The sequence below is a fragment of the Camellia sinensis genome, chromosome 7, assembly GCF_055761805.1.
Source record: "Camellia sinensis isolate YWXY chromosome 7, ASM5576180v1, whole genome shotgun sequence".
Lineage (NCBI taxonomy): Eukaryota > Viridiplantae > Streptophyta > Magnoliopsida > Ericales > Theaceae > Camellia > Camellia sinensis.
This window is the reverse complement of record NC_138967.1, coordinates 200147283-200169693: the sequence shown is the minus strand read 5'-3', so window position 1 is coordinate 200169693 and position 22411 is coordinate 200147283. Positions and strand designations below refer to the sequence as shown.

General features: G+C 40.2%; 2 protein-coding genes across 6 annotated transcripts in view; one reads left to right on the top strand and one right to left on the bottom strand.

Annotated features, from left to right (window-relative positions):
* The first annotated feature begins 11516 nt into the window (after positions 1 to 11516).
* On the top strand, positions 11517 to 19728 carry LOC114281612 (nitrobindin heme-binding domain protein). Of its 4 annotated transcripts, none has more exons than XM_028224157.2 (5): positions 11517 to 12437; positions 12588 to 12728; positions 13129 to 13197; positions 16925 to 17074; positions 19480 to 19728. In XM_028224157.2, the coding sequence occupies exons 1-4, from the start codon at positions 12270 to 12272 to the stop codon at positions 17042 to 17044; spliced, it is 498 nt and encodes a 165-aa protein (XP_028079958.2). In that variant the 5' UTR covers positions 11517 to 12269; the 3' UTR covers positions 17045 to 17074; positions 19480 to 19728. The 4 variants fall into 4 exon arrangements, with proteins under 4 accessions (XP_028079958.2, XP_082736508.1, XP_028079959.2 ...); XM_082880382.1 differs by lacking the exon at positions 19480 to 19728 and adding an exon at positions 13628 to 13682 and having other exon boundaries at positions 12120 to 12437; positions 16925 to 17073; XM_028224158.2 differs by lacking the exon at positions 19480 to 19728 and adding an exon at positions 17225 to 17407 and having other exon boundaries at positions 12144 to 12437.
* A 928-nt stretch (positions 19729 to 20656) lies between these two features.
* The window catches only part of EMB1135 (RING/FYVE/PHD zinc finger superfamily protein), a 39800-nt gene continuing 38045 nt past the window's right edge, over positions 20657 to 22411 (bottom strand). For both annotated transcript variants that reach the window (XM_082880379.1, XM_082880380.1), the window contains exons 30-32: positions 22280 to 22408; positions 21585 to 21696; positions 20657 to 21213 (exon numbers count right to left, since the gene is read on the bottom strand). In XM_082880379.1, the coding sequence (XP_082736505.1) occupies positions 21182 to 21213; positions 21585 to 21696; positions 22280 to 22408 (273 nt within the window). In that variant the 3' untranslated portion in view covers positions 20657 to 21181. The remainder of the gene's footprint in view (positions 21214 to 21584; positions 21697 to 22279; positions 22409 to 22411) is intronic.

Sequence of the window (22411 nt, the reverse complement as noted above, 5' to 3'; positions counted from 1 at the left end):
CCTGTCTCCTCAGCCTCTGAGTTCCCTGAGCTCGTGTTCTTTTGCTGGTGCTGTTGCTCCCCTCTTCAGCTTCACCTTATCCTAGTAAGCCTTAGAAAACCTGTTTTGTTTTTCTTCTTTCTGCTTTCTATGTTTTTGCGAAACATGCTTGTTCATTTTTGTTTTTGCTTCTGAATTTCCATGGAAAAAACATTAGCAGAACCCATGTGTGTGAACTTATTCTGTAGAAAACAAGCTTTGGATCCAAAATCATGTAGCAACCGAACTAGGATATTGTTTGTCCTACACAGGTAGATCACTTTGAACAATAACCGAACTATAACTTGTAGAAATAACAGCAGTTTCAGTAGGTTGTCAACTCCCGAATCACTCTGGCCGAGATAAGCTCATTGAACGACGTTTGAACCCATTAAAATAGGAACCTCGGTCTTAAACCGAGCTAGGCCTTGGGGAAAAGCCAGCTTTCTTAGTTTCTAAACCAAACTCAGAAAGCTGCCCCTAGAGGCTCAACCGAAGTAACAAAACTCATAGTTCAACCGATTTATGCCTTTGGGGCTAAACCAGCTTTCTTAGTCTTTTAGACCGAACTCAGAAAGCTGCCCCTAGACGATGAACCGGTCTAACAAAATTGTTTCCAAAGCCAGTATGCCGAGATGCCTGCCAAGATTTGGCTAATAAGAACCTTGCTCAAACCGAGCTACCAAGCATTTTGCTGAACCGAGATAGAACCTGTCCATAAAGCCGAAGTAGGACTCTTTTACCTTGCTTTTAATTTGTAGCACGGTCCATTGATCTGTGCTTAACCCCTCTGTTTTCTACTTTGCAGACTTAGGTTGCCCAGGCACTCTTCCGTGTGCTCAACCGAGCTACTAGGCACGCACCGGTCTAATTTATTAATAACTTATACGATAGATGGGGAAGTATAGGTACCTAGTAGATACTTCGGGTGGCCTCGCCGAATTCAGGAAAGACTACCAAATACCTGATGATGTCCATCTGATCTTGGCTGAAAAAGACGTTATTTCCTGGGATAATGAAGGCCTCGTCCCCTTCACCCTCTTATCCATTATAGAAACCGGACTACGGTTTCCAGTCCAACCATTGATTTGTGAGTTTCTTAGGCAAACCAGACTATGCCCAACCCAACTATCTACTAACTCCTACCGTATCATTATGGGAATAGCCGAACTGAACCGTCAAGCCGGTCTAAACCTTGGCCTGGCCGAAATCTTCCATCAATATTCCATCAGCTCAAAAGAGGATGGATGGGTGTATTACCTTAGAATACGTCACCGCCGAGAGAAGATAATAAAATATACACTGGACAAAGACTTAAACGACGACGATTTTTTCTGGGTCTCTGGGAACTTTGAGGATTTTCAAGCCCAAATTCCTGGCCGACCTATAAATTGGAAAAAAGGAGAGCCCGGTAATTTAACTTCGGTCTTCTTCCTTGCATTTTTTTATTTCGGTTTGTTAGTCTATTAACCGAACTAATAGTTCTTCTTTCGCAGATTCTGCCCACCTTCATTCCTTATACAGCTATCCAAATCTTGCAACTTTGCGAGCCGCACTACGATATCCTGAACGTAGTTGGGCCAAATTACTGAAATTCGAGCCGACCTACCGATACAGTGGTCGCCGGAAAGCCACAGTAACCGACTTTCTCCTTGAAGAGGCCCCAGAACCGAACCCATTCTTGCCCGAGATTAGACTGATCCCACTGACAGCTGAAGAAGAGATGGCAAAAAAGAACAGAGTGAGGGCGCTTTTAACCGAGACAACCAGGCCCGAAGTAACGCCACCCAGCCAATCGCAGCCTGCTGTTGTGGCCCTCCCTTCTCAATAGCCTTCTTCTTCCCGCCGAACCAAGCGCGCCCGGACTGCCGAGACCGAACAAATTTTGGTTGACGAAGAAGAACTTGCTCTTCCTCCGAGCTTACCACCGAGCCCCCAACCGGAGTCTTCTGACCGAACTACCGGTTGCTGGGCACCGAAACTTACTTTCAACAACCGAGACATCCAAGCCTCAGACTCGATTGTTGCTAAAAAAGACCATCAGTTGGCCTTCAACCTGGCCAAGAGTGTGTGTCTCCTCAAAGACATGGAGCACCACCAAAAACAACTGAACACTGAACTGAAGGCCATCCGGTCTTCGACAAAATCCATGATTCTGGTAAGTGACTTCGGTCGTCTCTCTGTCTACTTTCTTTTTTCAATTTTTACTTCGGCTAAAGGGAAATCTTTGCTTTGTCAGGCCATTCAGAAAAACCAAATCACTCATAGGAAAGTGCTGGAGCTTAGGAAAATCACAAGGCAAGCCGCGGCAGAAGCTGAAGAAAAAGCGACCGAGCTAGAGGAGGCCAGAAAGCAAATGGCCGAGCTACAAGGTGAGATCGGCAGACTGACCGGACTGGTTAGTTCGGCCGAAGCCAAAAAGCAGAAGGCTGTCATTGCTCTGAAGAACAAGTACCTGCGCGAGCTGGTAAAGCTTGAAAAGAAGAAAGACACCGAGATAAATCAGCTGAAAGAGAGCGCCAAAGGAGCCGAAAAGAAAGGCTTTAAGAAGGCAGAGGATATATATGTCAAACAGTGTGAGGCCGCCAAGGAACTGTTCTTTAAGTGCGGCTGGAGTGGAGCCGTTGAGAAGCTCGGTCATGATCCACAGACTGAGGTTTTCAACCCTCCAGCCTACTTTATACCGAACTCCCTTGTGGAATATGCAAATGCCATGCAACAGCAGTTTCTTGAAGGCTCAGATTCTGATGAAGACTCTGCCTCTGAGGATACTCCGGTTGTTAATGTAGATCAGGCAGTTCGGTCGGAGCCCATGGTGGAAGATCTAACTATTGAACAACCTAGTGAAACCGTGGTTCCGACCGAAACCACTCCTGTGATTGAAAACGAGCTCCCGCCTGAAACCGGTCTTCATGTTGATGCCGATGCTGCCTTTGACGCCGAAATTGAAGATCTTTTCTCTTGATTTTGCACTTTCTTTTTTTTGTTACCTTTTCTTTGTAACCGGGCTATGCCCCTCTGTAAATGTTTTTCAATGAATGAAAATTTTGTTTGAACTTTTATTCCGGTTTTAATTTTGTATGCTTGCACTTATAATGTCTTTTATTATTCCAACTGTTATTCCGGTTTTAAATGGTTAAACTAACTATGCTTGCCAGCCAACCACTCCTTTAGCTGACATAATTACTTCGGCTGAGGAGTAATCAAAGTTGGTTTTAATCCAGCCAACCATTCTTCGGCCATACCCATACTTCGGCTGAAGAGTACAAAGAGTTGGTTTATTCCAGCCAACCATTCTTCGGCCATACCCATACTTCGGCTGAAGAGTACAAAGAGTTGGTTTATTCCAGCCAACCATTCTTCGGCCATACCCATACTTCTGCTGAAGAGTACAAAGAGTTGGTTTAATCCAGCCAACCACTCTTCAGCCATACCCATACTTCGGCTGAAGAGTACAAAGAGTTGGTTTATTCCAGCCAACCACTCTTCAGCCATACCCATACTTCGGCTGAAGATTACAAAGAGTTGGTTTATTCCAGCCAACCACTCTTCAGCCATACCCATACTTCGGCTGAAGAGTACAAGAGTTGGTTTAATCCAGCCAACCACTCTTCAGCCATACCCATACTTCGGCTGAAGAGTATAAAGAGTTGGTTTATTCCAGCCAACCTCTAAGTTTAGTTTTTTTTCCAGCTAACTTAGAACAATGTTTGGTTATTCCGACCAAACGTCCTGCAGCCTGGATCCTTATCCTGGGCTTAGGAAGGGTGTTGGTTTATTCCAGCCAACCTCTAAGTTAGTTTTTTCCAGCTAACGTAGAATAAAATGTTTGCAATGTTCCTAATTTTACTAAAGCTAACCTTTACAGAGAAAGAACCATGCTGAAAAGAATTGATTATCTTATTGAAGAAAAAGAAAATTACATATGTTTGAAAGAGAAAAAGCTAAAAATAAAACAACTTGAGATTGGCCGTGTTCCATGGCCTAGGGATTGCTTTGTCATCCTTGTCTTCTAGGTGGTATGCCCCTTTGCCTGCTAACCCAACCACTTTGTAAGGATCTTCCCAGTTTGGCCATAACTTGCCATCTCCTGGTACCAAAGTGTTTCCCATTACTTTGCGCAGTACCCAATCGCCGATCTTGAATTGTCTTGGATGCACCTTTTTGTTGTATTTTCTAATTAACTCTCGTTGGTATGAAGCAATGTGAACCAGTGCTCTTTCTCTTCTTTCTTTTGCAAGGTCGAGTTCCAGTGTTATGGCTTCTCCATTTAAGTCTGGATCGAAGTTTTCGCTTCGAATTGTGGGGAGGCCAACTTCCAGTGGGATTACTGCTTCCATTCCGTAAGCTAAGGAGAATGGTGTCTCTCCTGTTGATCGTCGAGGTGTGGTGCGATAAGCCCATAAAACATGAGGAAGTTCGTCTGCCCACTTGCCTTTTGCCTTCTCTAACCTTTTCTTCAGTCCATCCAAGACGACTTTATTTGATGCTTCCGCTTGGCCATTTGCTTGAGGGTATGCCGGTGTAGAATTGTAGAACTCTATCTTGTACTCCTCACAAAAGCCTCTGAAGATTCTGCCGTCGAACTGAGTACCATTGTCTGAGATTAGGGCCTTTGGTATGCCAAATCGAGTGATGATGTTTTGCCAGACGAACTTCTTCACATCTTTTTCCTTGATTGATGCCAATGCTTCTACTTCCACCCACTTTGTGAAGTAGTCTGTTGCCGCGAGAAAGAATTTCCTGCCACCGGGTGCTGTTGGAAGTGGTCCTACTATGTCCAAGCCCCACATTGCGAAAGGCCATGGGCTAGTCAATGGTAGGAGTTCTCTAGCTGGTTGATGTATTTGATGTGCAAATTTCTGACATTTTTCACACTTTTTTACATATTTCTCTAAGTCTGCCTGCATATATGGCCACCAATAACCTTGCGAAATGGCCCTGTAAGCTAGCGACCTTCCCCCTTGATGGCTTCCGCACACCCCTTCGTGTATTTCGAACAAGAATGCTTCCACTTTGCTGGGATGAACGCACTTTAGGTAAGGCCCTGAGAATGACTTCTTGTATAATGCCAAGGATGGAGATAGCCAAAATCGCTGTGATTTCGCTCTTATTCTGTTGGCTTCTTTTTTCTCTTCTGGGAGGATGCCGTATTTTAAGAACAGGATGATGGGATCCATCCAAGAGGGGCCTAATTCTGTGCAACATACTTCTTCTGCTTCGGGGTCTTCTATGCTTGGTCTAGGTAGGTAGTCGATTAGTAGTGGATGAGGTATGGAGGAATCTGCCATTGAGGCGAAGCCTGCTAGTTCGTCTGCTCTGCTGTTTTCCTCCCTGCCGATTTGCTCTATCCTTACTACTTCAAATTTCTTGATTTCTGTTCTGACCAATTCTTGGTACTTGGCCATCCTATCATCCTTTGCTTCATAGTCGCCAGAAATTTGATTTACCACCAGCTGCGAGTCGCTGTAGACCATTAGTTCGGTGGCCTTCAGGTGGTATGCTGATTTGAGTCCTGCGAGAAGCGCTTCATACTCCGCTTCGTTGTTTGATGCTGGGAAGCCAAGGTTGATTGCTTGCTCTACAACCAGGCCGTCTGGGGAGATGAGGACTATGCCAAGCCCTGCACCATGCCGGTTGGATGCTCCATCCACAAAGAGCTTCCACATCTCTCCGACGAATAACTTCCAGCAAGTGGAGGGGTCAGATGATGTCGTGGGGTCAAGAATGGTGTTTTCTTCAAGGTCCATGCTTGCTGTCTGCCCTTCGTCATCTGATTGTACTGTTGATGTACCTTGGTTTGTTTCTTCCTTGCTGTCTTTAGTTTGGTCTGCCTTGGAGTCTGAGCGAGTGCTTTCTGCTAGGGGTTGCGCTATTCCGGCATCAACTTCCATCCCCAGTTCGGTTGTGTCTGTTAGGTCGACTGGGCAGATATGATGACTTCTAGGAGTAAATTCTGCGACAAAGTCTGCCAAAGATTGGGCTTTTATTGCGGTCCTGGGTTGGAACTTGATGTCGAATTGTCCCAACTCTACTGCCCACTTCAAAATTCGCCCAGAAAAGTTCGCCCTTTCAAACAAAACTTTTAGTGGGAAAGCTGTGAGGACGACTATGGTGTAGGTGTGAAAGTAGTGTGCCAATTTCCTGGAGGCCATCATCAAGGCTAATGCCAGTTTTCCAGTGGCAAATACCTTGTTTCAGCTCCCAGCAGCGTCTTGCTGACATAATAGATGGGCAAGTGTTGGATTCCTTCTACACGAACCAACACTGCGCTAACTGCGTGCTGAGAGACCGCCAAGTATAAGAAGAGTTCTTCACCAGGCACTGGGGTAACAAGCAGTGGTGGGGAAGACATATATTCCTTCAAGCTTTCCAGAGCTTGGTCGTATTCTTCATCCCACTCAAACTTGGCCTTTAAGGCATGAAAAAATGGTCGCAGTCTGTCTGACGACCGGCTGATAAATCGGTTGAGTGCAGCCGCCATGCTGGTGAGATGCTACACTTCTTTCACAGAGTTGGGTCTCTCCAAATCTTGGATTGCTTTGATCTGGGAGGGGTCTGCTTCTATACCTCGGTTGGTCACCAGGAAGCCCAAGAATTTGCCAGATCCTACTCCGAATGCGCACTTGAAAGCGTTGAGGCGCAACTTGTGTTTCTTCAAGATTTCAAACATCTCCCCTAAGTCCTTGAGATGGTTATTCTCATCCTTGCTTTTGACCACCATGTCGTCGATGTATGCCTCCATTGTTCTGCCTAACAATGGTTCAAACATCTTGGTGACCATCCGTTGGAATGTTGCCCCTGCGTTTTTCAGGCCAAAGGGCATGACCTTGTAACAGTATAGTCCTTTTGGAGTTGTAAAGGATGTGACCTCCTGGTCTGGCTCATGCATGGCGATTTGGTGGTAGCCTCTGTATGCATCCAGAAAGCTAAGTCGGTTGTGTCCCGCCGTTAGGTCCGTCAGTTGATCTATCCGTGGCAGAGGAAAGCTGTCTTTTGGGCATGCCTTGTTGACTGTTTTGTAGTCGACGCAGACACGCCATTTGCCATTTTTCTTTGACACTACGACTGTGTTGGAGATCCATCTTGGGTAGTGTACTTCTCTAATTACTCCTGCTTCCAGTAGGTTTCCTACTTCCTCTGCTACTATTTCGGCATGGTAAGTGCCGATCTGCGCGTGGGCTGAATGACTGGCCTGGCGGATGGGTGGACATTAAGTTGGTGACTGATGAAGTTTGGATCAATGTCTGGCATGTCGTAGGGCGTCCAGGCGAACACTTCGATGTTAGAGGTCAAGAATTCCAAGACCTCTAATCTCTCAGTGCTAGACAACGATGAGCCGAGCAAGAAGAACTTATCCGGGTTCTTTTCATCTATTTTCACCTCCACCAAGTCCTCCACCGCTTTCTGATCAGCCTCTTTGCCGATGTCTGCAAATAGTTCATTGCTTTCAGGTTCTTCCACCGAATGAATGTATCATTTGGCTGCGCGGCTGCCATTCACCGTGGCGAAACATTGCTTTGACATGATCTGATCTCCATAGACTTCTTCAATTATTCCGGTGTCGTTGGGGAACCGCATTACCTGGTGGTAGGATGACGCCATCGATCGCATGGCATGCAGCCATGTTCTGCCCAGGATGATGTTGTAAGTGGAGGGGACCTTCAATACTCAGAACTCCACTTGTTTTGTTACGCTTCCTGCTTTGACGGGAAGAATTATTTTTCCGACTGGCCATTCTGGCATAGAGTTGAATCCAATTAGGGGTGATACAGCAGGCGCCAAGTCTTTGTCCTGTAGCTTCAGTTGTTTAAATGTCTCGTAGTACATGATTTCACATGAACTACCCTGGTCAATCAGAATCCGCTTGACGTCAAAATCTTTGACTCGGAGAGTGACGACTAGGGCATCATTGTGAGGACAGTATATTCGATCCAAGTCTTTATCCGAAAAAGACATGACGTTTGTTGCCTCTGTTTTTCCCTTCTTGATGGCAGGTTGGGCACTTAGCACCTCTCTAAAGTGCTCAGCCTTTTTGATTGATCCCCTGAGCTCGCATACACGCTCAGGTTCAAAGACTCCATGTATCACATTGATAATGCCTTGAAGTGGGGCGTCGATTGGCATTCCGTTGGGGTTATTGTGATCCTGGGGGGCTGGCTGCGTCCCTCCTTCAATGTATTTGTCCAAGTGACCTGCCGCCACCAACTCCTCCAGGTGCTGTCTCAATGGTGTGCAATTCTCAGTTTGGTGCCCCTTTTCTTTGTGGAAGGTGCACCGCGATCTTTCGTCATAGTCCTTCTGAGCTTCTCCTAGTTTGGCTGGCCACTTGACGAAAGGCTCATCTCTTATTTCGCTAAGAATCCGATATATCGGTTTCTTGAATACTATGGTTATGGCAGTGCAGATTCTTAGCCATCTTTTATCTGGGTCTTCTCCATTTTCTCGTCTGCCACGTCCGTTTCTGCTCTGACGATCCACTGCATTGACCTTTGCTGAGGTCTTCTTTTCTGGTACTGCAGTCGCACTAGATTTTGCTTTGGCACGTGCGCCATCCTCTTCTACCCTGATGTGCTGATGCACTCTTTCCATCAGGGCTTCCATAGTGAGGGGTGGCGTCATGGTGATCGAGTCTCTTAGTCTATTCCCAATTAGAAGGCCTCTTTTATACTGTGCGATGGCGAGATTGGTGGGGCAGTCCCCAATCTGATTGAATGTCTCCCAGTAGCGACTATTGTACGATTTGAGGATCTCTTTATCGCCCATGTCGATGGAGAGCAGTTGGTCGATTTCCACCGGGGTTTTAGTGTTTGTTCGGAACCTTGTTACAAAGGCCTCTGCTAATTGCGCCCAAGAGGCTATGCTGCCCTCAGGAAGTTTTTCGAACCAAGTCAAGCCTAGGTCGCCAAGGCTTGATGGGAAGAGTATGCACATTAAGGCCTCGTTTCGCCTGTATACAGCCATAACTTGGCGAAAGTGGCGAAAGTGTGAGTAGGGATCCGTCTTCCCTTCATATGTAGTGAATTTTGGTTGAAGGAAGCCTGATAGTAGGGGCGCGTTTTCAATTGCCGGAACAAACGGTGAAGTCTGTAGCCTCGCTAATGCCTTGTCCGTTGGTTCGTAGGCAGGGCGTGGTATTGGCATTCCAACCTCGACGCTTCCATGCGTCCGAAGAGCCAACCGCTGTAAAGCCGAAACTCTGTGCGGATCCCGCGCCCTGGCATCCTCCTTGCATCGTGCTTTCTCTTCGAGCACGGTTCGTAAGTCGGATGATCTGGGTAATTCCGACTGTCTAGATCTGGTTTGGTGCGAATACGAGGGCCAATACGTGCTTCCTTCAGTATATGATCTTTCAGACTTCGTCCTCTCAGACCTGGAGTGACGAGTTCTGGAAGACCATGATTGAGTGTCGCCTGTCCTGAGGCTTCTGCTCTCTGCTCGCGAGGGTGTAGTATTCCTACTACGATTTTCTGAGTGGCGAGGGGGCGTCTTGTTTTTGCGCCCCTCTCCTATCGCCACCTCCTTTTTCTTCATCTGTCGTTTCAAGGCCTCTATGTCCGCCGCCATCTTTCTTATCAATTCATCTTGCTCTTTCACGCGGTCTTCCAGAGCTTGGGGGTCAATCCTCCGTCTTTGCCTATCAGGACTTTGTGAGTGAGAGCGGTAGGGGCTGTTATTTCGCCTTCCCCTAGCATCCCTCCCGGAGTTATGTCGTTGGGGCTCCAAGTCCGCCATGGGAGGGACAGAAGGTAATCCTTCACGCCTTGCGCCCCCATCTGGAGTTAGTCCGTCGACGGCGGACTGCGGCAATTCTTCAATGTGTGCCATTGAATGTAAAGGGGAGAAGCTTTAATCAAGAGGTTTTGTTCTGTCTGTTTTTCCCACAGACGGCGCCAATTGTACAGGAAAGAAATAATTCTCCTCGTATAATCCTGTTGACTAAGTCCGCGCTCCTCCGCACGACGTCGCTTTGTCACCTGAAAACACAAACGTGAGCTAGCCGGCGGGTGTGTGCCGGAAACCTCTCCGATGCCTAAGTCAGAAAACTTGACAAATAGACAAAGCTCAATGTATTCAGGAAGCAAAATTATATGTTGTGTTATGTTACCTCCTCCAAGGTGATGCTTGTGAGCTTTTATAGGTTTCGAGTGGCCCAATCCTAGTAGGACTTCTACTCCTCCATGTAGAGTCCTTCTAGGATTCATACTTCTGTAGGATAATGCTTATCCTTTTACACCCCCCACTGCTTAAACCAAGTGGGATGGTTTTTACCATGGCCGAACTACCATTCTTGACCGAAGTAAAACTGGCTATGCTGAGTCACAGAGTAGGCCGAACTATCCTTAGTTCGGTTCTCCCTTTACTCCTTCTTACCTCGGTTCTCTTCTGTTCAACCCATGGTATGTTTGGACCGAACCAATGATTCGCGACCGGTATAACTCCAAGACCGGCATAACTCCAAGACCGGTCTAATTTCAAGTTGCTACCGGACCGAAGTAGCTTTACAATTCCTGAGCCGAAGTAACTTCATCTCTTTTGGCCGGAGTAACCTCATCTCTCTTGGGCCGGAGAAACTTCTCGGCCCTTTTTAACCCAGTCCTTCATACTTTGGGCCATAAAGTCCATCTCATAGCTCGGCCCAATTTTCACCAAAAATTACCCTCTCACACATAATTAATTTTTTGACAAATTAAAAGTTAGACACTTATTAAATCATATCATTATAAATTGAATTATGAGATGTGTCTAATCTAATTTAATTCAAGTTTTATCTAGTAAATTATTTGATTTATGAATTTGAAAAGAGATTTAAACCAAAAAAAATAAAAATAAAAATAAAAAAGGAAAATGATTGGTGGCCCTAAAAAACTTGCCCCTAATACTCCTAATTTCCAATTTTGGAAACTGTTTTTTTTTTTCTTTCTTTTTTCCTTTTTTTTTTTTTTTTTTTTACCTAAAATGGACTTTCGGGGCATTCGAGCCCCGAAGTCTCGGGCCCCCAATCAGCGTTGAATAAAAAATAGGTAAAACATAAACTTGAACTTTACATGTCTTTTCATTCTTAAATTTATTTCCAAATCCTAAACTAAGCATATTCTAGATTTCTAACATTTTTTATAGTTGAGCTAATCAAATTGTAGATAGTCACGCTGTTTGGGATGGCCTAAATAAGTGTACTTTTTATTTTTTTACGAAAAGATGTGCAGAAAAGTAGAGAGGTGATGTGATGAAAAAAAATAAAAAGATAAAAAGATGGATTATTTTGGTGTTGCCAAACTTGGCTTAAACTGTTTGTTTGGAGGATTTGATGAGAAAATAGGAAAAAAATGATAAAAAGTTGTTAAGATTTCAAATTCAAGTTATATTTAGTTAAGTTGAAAAATATGATAATTTAAGTGATAAAAATAAAATTAATCCTAATTTAAATAAGGATAAATTACAAATATACCTCTTAAAATTACATGTTATCTCTCAAAATTTCTAATTTTATAACAAATTGTCGCTCTTATCAATAAATTATTTAATAATTTTTAATGATATTATAAATATATTTTAATTAATAATTAAGGTAATTTTAGCACTGTATAAGGAGGACAACTTTATTTTTTTAGTTAATTTTGTTAAATAAAAAATTCTAATAACGAGATATTTATAATTTTTTAAATCATACGAGGTAATTTGTATTTTAAACAAATATTAAAACTATATTTATAATTTTTGTTTTTAATAAAAAAGAAAAATTTAAGGGTAAATTATACTCACACTCCTAAGATTTGGTCCAATTATATTCCACCCCTTGACGTTTGAAAAATTACATTCTTACCCTTGTGTTAATAGTTTTATTTCACAAACCTTATATAAAAAGTAACAACTTTTAGTAAAAAATGAAAGAAATTACATTAAAAAAAGAATAAAGTAAAGAAAAGGAAAAAATGAAAAAAAGAAAAAATAAAGAAAGTAAGACAAAGTAAAAAAAAAAAAAGTGCATAAATTCAATACTTTCATTTCATCTAAATAATTATAATAAGAGAGGATAAATGTAATTTTTTAAGTATTAAGAAATATTATGTATTAAACTCAAACCGATGCGAGTCTAATTTATCAAAAATTTAATAAAAAAGAAAAATTTACAAAAACGTTCCACCTAGTACCCACGAAAAAAGGGGAGGGCGGCCCGAGGATAGAGAGAGAGAAGGGGAGAGAGAGAGAGAGAGAGAGAGAAGGAGAGAGAGAATAGTCAAAATTGGGGGATGGATGGCGGTGGCAGTGAGAGGTCGGCAGGAGTAGGAGTACATCCGGGAGTGGTACCGTTATCATACTTGCTGGGGACATGGAGAGGGCAAGGCGAGGGTGGTTTTCCAACCATCTCCACCTTTCAATACGGCGAAGAACTCCACTTTTCTCATCCCGGCAACAAGGTAGGTACACGCACTTTTCTCTTCCCACACCACAAATTAATTAATAATGCAACTCTTCTTTTCTTTGATGATTATTATCTTATACTATGATTTTGCATTTTCTTTCTTTCTTTCTTTCTTTCTTTCTTTCTTTCGGGGTGGGTTGGTTAGCCTGTGATCGCATATTCTCAAAAGACTTGGAAACTAAACTCGGGAGAGCCTATGCATGCTGAGGCCGGTTACTGGCGTCCCAAACCTGACGGCACCCTTGAAGTTGTTATCTCTCAAAGCACTGGTCTTCTTGAACTTCAGGTACCCTTTCCCTTTCTCTTTCTCTTTTATGGTTTAGGGTTTTGGGTTTTAAATTACTACTACTGCCTCTTCTCTAATTCTTTGATTGATTACTTTTACTTTGTTTTAGCCATTTCATTTCCATTCAACAATCCTCAATTCAATGCGCATATTTACTATTTTATTATTTTTTAATACCTCCCTCCATGCCAATGAGATATATTATTAACATGTCAATAATATCTTAATAATCATAAAAACTGACCACCATAGGAATCAAATTAAAATGGCTAAAAAGCTTCATGTTCTGTTTAATGGAATAATAATACTCTACACTGATTCCTTTTCTCTCATATTTTCTCACATCACTCAACTCACACTACTAAACTAAATACTAATGTATGTATATTCCCTTTTTCAGAAAGGAACATATAATGCACAAGACAAAGTGGTGAAGCTTCATAGTGAACTTGTGGCCAATGCTTCTAAGGTAATTTTAATCTCTCGGCATTGTTGGTTACAACAATTCATTAAAGCCATCCATTTTTTTTAGTTTCATAGTGGTTCGAAAAATATTTGTAAAAAAAAAAAAAAAAAACAAAACAAAAGAAGAGTTAATTAGAATTTTGTATTAATCCGATGAGATCTCTCATGGGCTCATCGCTACTTTGGATGGATTCCATTGGCAACTTCATGCATATTTTGATAAGATTATGCTAGTAGTTTTAATATGCATAGTTTAAGGCTTAATATATTTAGCAGGCTCAGGTGTTGAGCTGATTCATCTCTGTGTGCTACATTTATTTGATACGTATAGCGAAATAGCTACTTCTTGCACATTCATCTAATGTTATGCATATTGAGAGAGAGAGAGAGAGAGAGAGAGAGAGAGAGTCTAATTTTGAGCATTAAAAAGCCAGATCTCGGGACCTGTCACTGGGGAAGCTGTAGTAGCTCCACTTCCTTGTCAAATTGGTAAGCTTTATTAAAACTACTTGTCTTGGATATACCTTAGATTTTATATACTGTTTTAGAGGAAGTAACAGAGGATACAACTTGGCTCTAACAAAAGTGGAGGTACTTTTTCTGGCATTTAGGCTGTGTTTGGTTCATGGATTTGGATACAGATTTGGAAAGGGAAATAAAAAAGGTGTGGGAAACGTAAGTGAAATGTAATTATATTTCATTCACATTTCACCATCCTTTTTCCTTTTCCTTTTCCTTTTCCTTTCCCTTTCCCTTTCCCTTTCCATTTCCAAATCCCTACCCAAATCAATTAACCAAACACAACATTAGCGATTACATTAATGGTTGGGGAGTTTCACTCAGAGCTTCAACTGTTCCTAAGAATGGTTGATAGCTGTGAAACTCGTGGTAAATTGTTCTGTAGTTAGTATTTTAACTCAAAAGCAATTAAGAATAAGACTTGTTGAGTCGTAGGTTGGCTGACGGTATATAATGAGACGAGATTATAGTTATAAATTTTGCGCTAGATATTGGCTTGATAGGGTTTATGATATCATGGAGAACCGGCTTTGGACTAAGGCCATTGAGGCCTATGCCTCAGCCCTCCAAAAATTGGCCCAAAATAGGGCTTCCAAATTTAGTAGTGTTTTATAATATATTACAAATTCAAAAAAGCCCAATTTATTTTTGTTGTTTTAGGGCCAGTCTAAAGGACTAAAAAAATATGAAGACAAATTTCTTTTCAAGTGTGGTTTGACCCAATTGAAATTAAAACATATACAAACAAAACAAGTGTTGTTTTGGCCCAGTTTTTAATAGTTTTGAGTATTTGTAATGATTTCTTCCTATTTTAATAAATGAAAGTAAATTTTAGTTTATAATTTTAATGATTATATGTGCAAGTAAACTTAAATAAAAAACTTATTGATACTTATCATTTTATGCATAAATTTTTTATTAAAAAATATATATACAAGATGGCCCCATTTTCATAATTCGCCTTAAGCCTCATAAATCTCAGGGCCGTCCTTGCATGGAGTGAATGAAGTTTTAGAATAATTTCAAGTCTTTATTTGTGTTTATTTGAATTTAATATGCCGTTGAACAGATTTTTATGTCATTATATTAAGTTTTAGTAGCTAGGAGTATTTGGTGGTTTTGTTATTTGCTTGACATGAGCTGTTATTTGTGATTTTGCTATTTTGTTTATTTGAAAGCTTATGATGACCTATACACTAGACTAGATGGTAAGGAGGGAGAGAAAAGGGTATACAAACTTGCTAAGATACGGGAGGGAAAAATAAGAGATTTTAATCAAGTTAAGTGCATCAAGAGTGAGGATTCTAAGGTATTGGTGAGGGATGAAGAGATTAAGGAAAAATGGAAAAACTATTTTGAGAAACTATTAAATGAGGAACATGAAGATACGACAATAGGGGAAGAAATAGCCAGTAATACGATAAACCAAGACTATAAGTTCTATCATAGGATTAGGAGTTTTGAAGTAGAAATTGCACTTAAGAAGATGAAATCAAATATGGCTTTAGGACCAGATGATATTCCTATTGAAGCTTGGAAGTGTTTGGGTAAAAAAGGGATTGTTTGGTTGACTAGGTTGTTTAGCAAAGTTTTGTTGCCTAGGAACTTGCCAGTTAATTGGAGGAAGAGTATTTTAGTGTCAATCTATAAGAATAAAGGAGATGTTTAGAATTGCAACAACTATAGAGGAATCAAGCTAATGTGTCATTTAATGAAAGTTTGAGAGAGGATGGTAGAACGCCGATTGCGAGATATAATAGCGGTGTCAGAGAATCAATTTGAGTTTATGCCTGGCAGGTCAACAATGGAAATGATCTATCTTTTGAGGAGAGTAATAGAAAAGTATAGAGAAAAGAAAAGAGACATTCATATGGTATTTATTGACCTTGAGAAAGGGTATAATAGAGTGGCCCGAGATATAATATGGTGGGTGTTAGCAAAGAAAGGGGTGACAAAAGGTTACGTTGATGTGATTAGGGACATGTATGAAGGGGTGGTGACCACTATTAGATCGCCTGCTGGAGAGACAAATGAATTTCCTATCACTGTAAAGTTACACCAAGGATCTACTTTTAGTCTTTATTTTTTTACTTTAGTTATGGATGAGTTGACGGGAAATATTCAGCATGACGTGACATGGTGTATGCTTTTTGCAGACGATATAGTGCTAGTAGATGAGACTAGAGAAAGTACCATACAAAGTTGGAGATTTGGAGAAAAGTTCTTAAATCTAAAGGATTCCGGATAAGCAGAACTAAGACAGAGTACATGGAGTGTAAATTTAGTAACAGTAACAATGACAGCAGAGGAGAAGTGAAGATTGAGAACCAAGAACTGCCTAAGAGTGAACATTTTCGTTATTTAGGGTCGATTACTACAACAGCGGGGGAGATTGATGTGGATGTGGCCCATAGGATTAAGGCGGGACGGTGTAAGTGGAGAAGTTCGTCTGGGATACTGTGCGATAAACGAACACCCACTAGACTTAAAGGTAAGTTCTATAGAACGGCTATTAGACCAACGATATTGTATGGGACGGAATTTTGGGCAACCAAGAAACAATATATAGATAAGATGAGTATGGCTGAGATAAGAATGCTAAGGTGGATGTGTGGCAAAACTAGACAAGACAGGATTAGGAATGACTGTATTTGGGAATGGGTAGGAGTAGCACCGATAAAAGATAAGTTGAGAGAGAATCGTTTGAGATGGTTTAGTTATATTCAACGGAGACCAACAGAGACAGTAGTGAAGAGAAGCAATGCTGTGAAGGTAGATGAAAGTGTTAGGGGATGGGGTAGGTCTAGATTAACGTTGGTTAGCGTTGTCAATAGAGATATGGATATACTTAATTTGACTAACGAAATGGCTTTTGATAGGGCCGCGTGGAGAAGAAGGATTCATGTAGCTGATCCCATTTGATGGGACTTAAGGCTTGGCTTGGTTTGGTTTGGTTTGGTTTGTATACGAGAGCTAGTTTTCTTACTGGGAAGATTGTTCAATAGTTTTAGGTGATTTTGCTTACGACATAATTGTCAAATCATGAAGTATAACTTCTTAACACTTATCCTTCCATGCTTCTTTTAACAATCTCATTTTAAAAGAAAAAAATTAAGAATTAAAATAAATCTGAACTAAAAAATAGTTGGGCAATCTACTTCAGTTGTGATTACAGCTTCTTTGAGGGTGAACTCTTCCTTTTTCTTTGGCAGGTGAGAGAGATATCTCGAGTTTTTAAGTTGGTCAATGGAGAACTGTCTTATGTGGTTGAAATGGCAACTAGTCTTACTAGTCTTCAACCACATTTGAAAGCCTCACTCAAGAAACTCTGATGCATTCATCTCCAGGCCATGATGGGAAAGGTACTATACAAATTGATGTTACACTTCTTATCTTTACTGTTCTTGTTGTTTGCTGCAACTGCCTCCTTTTCATCTGCTAGTAATGAATAAGTCTTGTCTCATTTTCAGGACAGAATAACTTTATTGAACCCTGTATGTTGTTTTTGACAGTTGGCAAAGAACTTTCATCTGCAATTGTAAATTGCAAGATGGTACTGATTTCAGATGTTATTATGGATCTCTTCTCAAGATGAACTTAACCTTCTGTTATTATATGTGATAAACTGTTACAGTTGTAGTCAAGATTAATGATCCATTCGTTTTTTAAATTCAGATTATGATTATTGGAGTTAATCTCAGTTCAATTAGTGCCATCTCTCTCCCTCTCTCTGCGCACGCATGCATCTAAGTAGGAGGTGTGATTTATGCTAGAAAAACCATGGGCATGAGCCTAGATGTGCAGCTGCAGATCTTGACAGTAATAGCAAATATTCAAATGAAAACTTTGGGGGCTAGGGCAGCTGTCGTAAAACTTGGCTAGTGTTCAAATGAAAACTTTTATAGTTGAACCACAGTGGTGTTAGCTAATACTCAAATGAGAACATTGATTGTAACAATCCGTTCACCATGAAACCATATCAGCTCCACAACAATAATTGAGTTAATAAAATTAATAATTTAAATATAAAATTACTTTAGGTGAATAACAAATACGGACTGTCGGTGTTGAGGTGGCCAAAATGGGATCGTCTTACGGACTGTCACAGGTGGAGCAGGTGGGAGTTGAGGCAATTTTGGAGAGAGAGGATGACTGTGGAGAGATATCTTCGAAGCTTGCAGGAAGAGGTGGCGAGTGTAATAGTACATATTTTAGAATTTCCTAATTTCTTGGCATCATATAATTTTCTATGATATTATAATGGATGTTCAAATACAATAAGTTAATTCTAGAGACTATGTCATTCATGTGAACCCTCTTGGTTAGGGTATTGGTTACCTAAAGAAAATTATTAGATTCAGTATTGAGTAAAGAATTGGCACTAGACAAGTAAGACACTAGAATATAAATTAATGAATAATGAGTATGGTACAAATTAAATTAAGGTCAGCATGAGATTAATTAAAGTAAGCAAGAGAGGGACGTGTCCCGCTCGCACAAAATCTGATGTAAAAGGTGAGAGATACAAGTCTCTCATTAGAGAGAGAGAAGCTTCAAAATATTTTAATCCCACCTTGACACTTCTATTCTTGTGAAATAGAGGTTTGCATCATTGTGTAGAAATTGGTGGGTCTTGGCCCTAGTATTTGGGGATCCTTGCATGTTGACCTAGAAAGCATGATTTTGAGAATCTTCCATGGTAGAGACCTTTAAATCAATTCGAGACCCCTTTGTACATGTTTGGAACCTTGATCGATGTCTTAACATGGTGTTTGGACAAGATTGGACCAAAAGCCGACTGTCTACTGTTTACATCATTTGACAGTTCAAGCAGTCTGATTGATTGAGAACAGATGCTGGAGTGTGAATTCCTGGCTTGAGTGGTCCAGAGTCCACTCAAGTGAACCAGCAAGTATTGGCCCCTTTTTTGTTTTGACTCATTTTGTTTGCCTTTGCCGAATTTGTCTTCCCCCGTTGCATTTGGAACATTTAGCGACTTATAACTAAGATAGTGGGTCATTGTTTAGGAACCACATGATGCATTGGAATCATACTTGACATTATTTGGTATTAATTGTCTGTACCCTTGTATGATGTAGGATTTTTAGAAGATAACTTGTAGAGATTTTTAGTTTGAAATTGAGATGAGTAATCGGGTACCTTATGCAACCATGACCTTAATTTATGAACTGTAAGAACTTGATTTATGAAATGTAAACTCTGTCAGAAGTCTTACTATAATAAATGCCATGATTGGAATACATATGAACTTCTTTTACTACTTGATCTTGTTATGCGAGTGTTTTATATGCCATCCACGGTTGCTCCCAGCGGCTAGGAGATAAGAAGAATACTAGCCTCCGTGGGAGTAAAATGTTGTACAGAACTAAGTACTACACTTGAGTGGGAGCCACTTGTGGAATCCCCTATGAACCACACCTTCAAGCCCTTGTTATTCGAGATGTCTCTTTCGTTGCCACCTTGTGGCTCTTGTTGCTACTTTGTAGCTCTTTTTGGGAAGTCTAGATCAACACGTCTCCTTGTTCCGTTGTGACAGGCATACTAAAAGTATGTTAATCTTATGACAAATGGTTAGATTTATACTTTCATTGAAAGACTCTACTATGTGCCTTATGAAATGCAAATGAGATCTGTAAAACTATGATTTATAAACTTAGATGTCCATAGAACTTGCTTTATTATTCATGCCTTGGTATAATATTACCCATTGGATTTTAGCTTACCCTGTTGTTAATAACCATTTCAGATTATGAGGCGTAAACTGGACGCATTCACTTGATTCATGTTTTGACTAGTGCTATACTTGGAGCAGGTTTTCTTATGCTTTGTTATATTGATTATCTTGTACCTATCACAAGCGTAGATACGTGTTGGATGATCAATGGACATTAAAATGTATTTTGGGTTAACAAACATTTGTCCTTGAATTGCATAACTGTGACACGTTTCTGCAAATAATGTATTTTGATATAGTAATTAGTCTTGATTAGATTAATAATCTTGAGTCCTTGGGTAAGCTCATAAGTTACTGGCCGATCACACCCGCCATTTCTTGGACTTTGGGGTGCAAGAAGTGAGCGCAAAATGATCTTCTAATAACATTTGCATGGAGATGACCTCCTTATATGTAGGAGGATCGGGCCCTTGATTTGACAATATGGAAATGTCTCACCTACCTATTGACTAAACCTGACTTGTACGAGTTTTTGGTAAGAAAATTCATTTCTCAATTCTTCTTGTATTTTTTGGTTTATTTACAAGAAAGGCTTTACAAATAATTCCTGATTATGATGTGTATATGGGATGCTAAGAACTTTATTGTACCGTGGATGTTGTAAATTGAGCTGGAATGGATCTCTCGTTCACATTGAATTTGTTCCAAGAGTAAAACATGAATTCTAAGGATGCATTCCGGCTCTTCCCCATTTTGCCACTCTTAGGAAGTGTTTGGTCCGCTGTAATAATTTGGAATAAAATAATCATTCACTCAAAATATCCATTATCATATTTACTTAGGTTAAAAAAATAATGACAAATTCATTACAAATAGAATTTATCTTTCCCTGATCATTCTATAAGAAAACCCAAGGAATCCACATTCCATTCTATTTCATTCTAATAAACTGGGTAGTGTTTGGTTCAATAAAATGGAGTGAAATGGAATGATGATTCTATCATAATATTCATTTTCATGTTTAGTTGACTTAAAAAATGATAAAAAAATACATTACAAATAGAATCATTATGAATCATTATTCACCACTGTAAAGAAATGAACATTCCATACAAGAGCTTAAGGTATGAATCTCATTTCGATAAACTAAATAGAACATTAAGGTAAAGAAGTTTATATGAAGGTCATCATGAACAAACTCAAACAACAAAAGAGTATTCTGAATAGTCGCTGCCAGACCTACAAAACGTTTACTGAATAATAATTTTCATAGTGGGTAAATTGAATTTCTTGCTTTCTGTTCAGCATATGAACAACAAATTCTGAACCAAAAACTATTCTTACATTTCAGATATGTTTCACATAATTTTGTGATTGTGATTGTGATTGTGATTCAAGTATTTTCATCAACTTAAATGTGATACAAAGTTTGTTCATGGTGAACAACATCCAATGCAGCTATAGGATTATTATTTGCCTTGCGTGACAATGCTCATAATTACAACACAAAAATATATAAGCCAAAAATAATGGATCCAAAGACAAATTACATGTTGACCTTTGTGAGACTGCACAGTAATTTCCACTTCATGATGCAGAAAATAAATATTCGATTTCTTTTTCTTTTTCTTTTCCCCATGCCTGGTTGAGCTGTTTTCCTTTTTCCAAATGTTTGTTTGCATCATGGCAAGGACAGCGTTGCAACCTGCTCAGATATGGGTACCTACTGGTCATCACTTGGCAAAAATGCAAAAATGGCCTCTGCCATTTCATCTCAATCATCAATATCCTGAACCCAGGCTAAATCTGCACCATTATTCACAGGTAATATCAACTCATAAAGGATGAAGAGCAAAATTCATGACAAGACAAAATATTTCATATATGACTCCACAAAAGCTTGTTGCAACCATGCCATTATCACAATCTAATAAGATTTTTGTGGAGCACAATTTTATATCACGTCACGTGGAACAATTTCTGATCTAGTGGACACCATTCATCTGATCAAATAATTGTCTGCAAACAATGCAAAGAGATGCCTTTTTTTCCCCCTCAGCAATTATCAACTACATTTCTGCTATGACAAGGAAAGAATACTGACAACATAATGCAGGAGAGAGAGAGAAGAAGGAGAAGAAGAAGAAGAAGAAGAAGGAGAAGAAGAAGAATCGAACCTTGAAGAACGGATTCAACAGCTGCATTTGGGATAAGAAGCCCAACAATTCTCTGATTGTCAGTGGTAGTCTCTATACGCACAACTCGAAGTCGTTTATGGCTTTGTCGTGCCTGAAGCAAATATCATTCATTAAATAAATGACATGGTACAGAGCATAGAAAGGGAGAACTAAATTTTCAGCACATTTAATGAGCCAGGTGGTGTCAGCTTTTTTCCATCAACCCACTACGATGTCAACTGCGCCAAGAGGTGGAATTTTTTCCTAACTTTCACCAAGTAAACAAAACTAAAAATGGGAACAGAAGTAACCCATGAAGTGTATATAGCAAAGAATATGGCAGCAACATCAATTTATCAACCAAAAAAAAGGAATATGGTAACATCAAACTCATCCAGAATAACGAGGTCAAGTTATTACTGATGTTTTTGTTCCAACACCTAGTTAAAAGTAATGAAAGATTTTAAGCAGCAACACTTGGTGGTTTTACACAGATTAAAAATATCAAATGATCACCTTTTGGTGAATATAAAATTACAGGAACAAGAGCCTAGCATATATTGCATCCACAAAAGGAACTTCTGTCATAATATATAGATTATAGACTACCAATAGCAATAGAGTAAGGGTTAAATTGAACCACAACATTCTAGCAACATCACAAACAAACAAAGCAGCATAGGAGATCAAGTTACCTGCTTAGCAAGGGCCTTCTCAATAATTCCCCAAACAGGAAGAATGAGACCGCCCAGAACATTTACTTCCTGTAGCCTTCTGCCAACTGTACAGAAGTTGCTAAGCTTACAATTGGGGCCGTGCATGCACTG

Excerpts from the sequence above, each read along its gene's own strand:
- LOC114281612 (XM_028224157.2), top strand. The coding sequence starts at position 12,270 with ATGGATGGCGGTGGCAGTGAGAGGTCGGCAGGAGTAGGAGTACATCCG. Across the intron at positions 12,729-13,128 it reads CTGGTCTTCTTGAACTTCAG|AAAGGAACATATAATGCACA; the intron begins GTACCCTTTCCC and ends TCCCTTTTTCAG. Across the intron at positions 13,198-16,924 it reads TTGTGGCCAATGCTTCTAAG|GTGAGAGAGATATCTCGAGT; the intron begins GTAATTTTAATC and ends TTTCTTTGGCAG.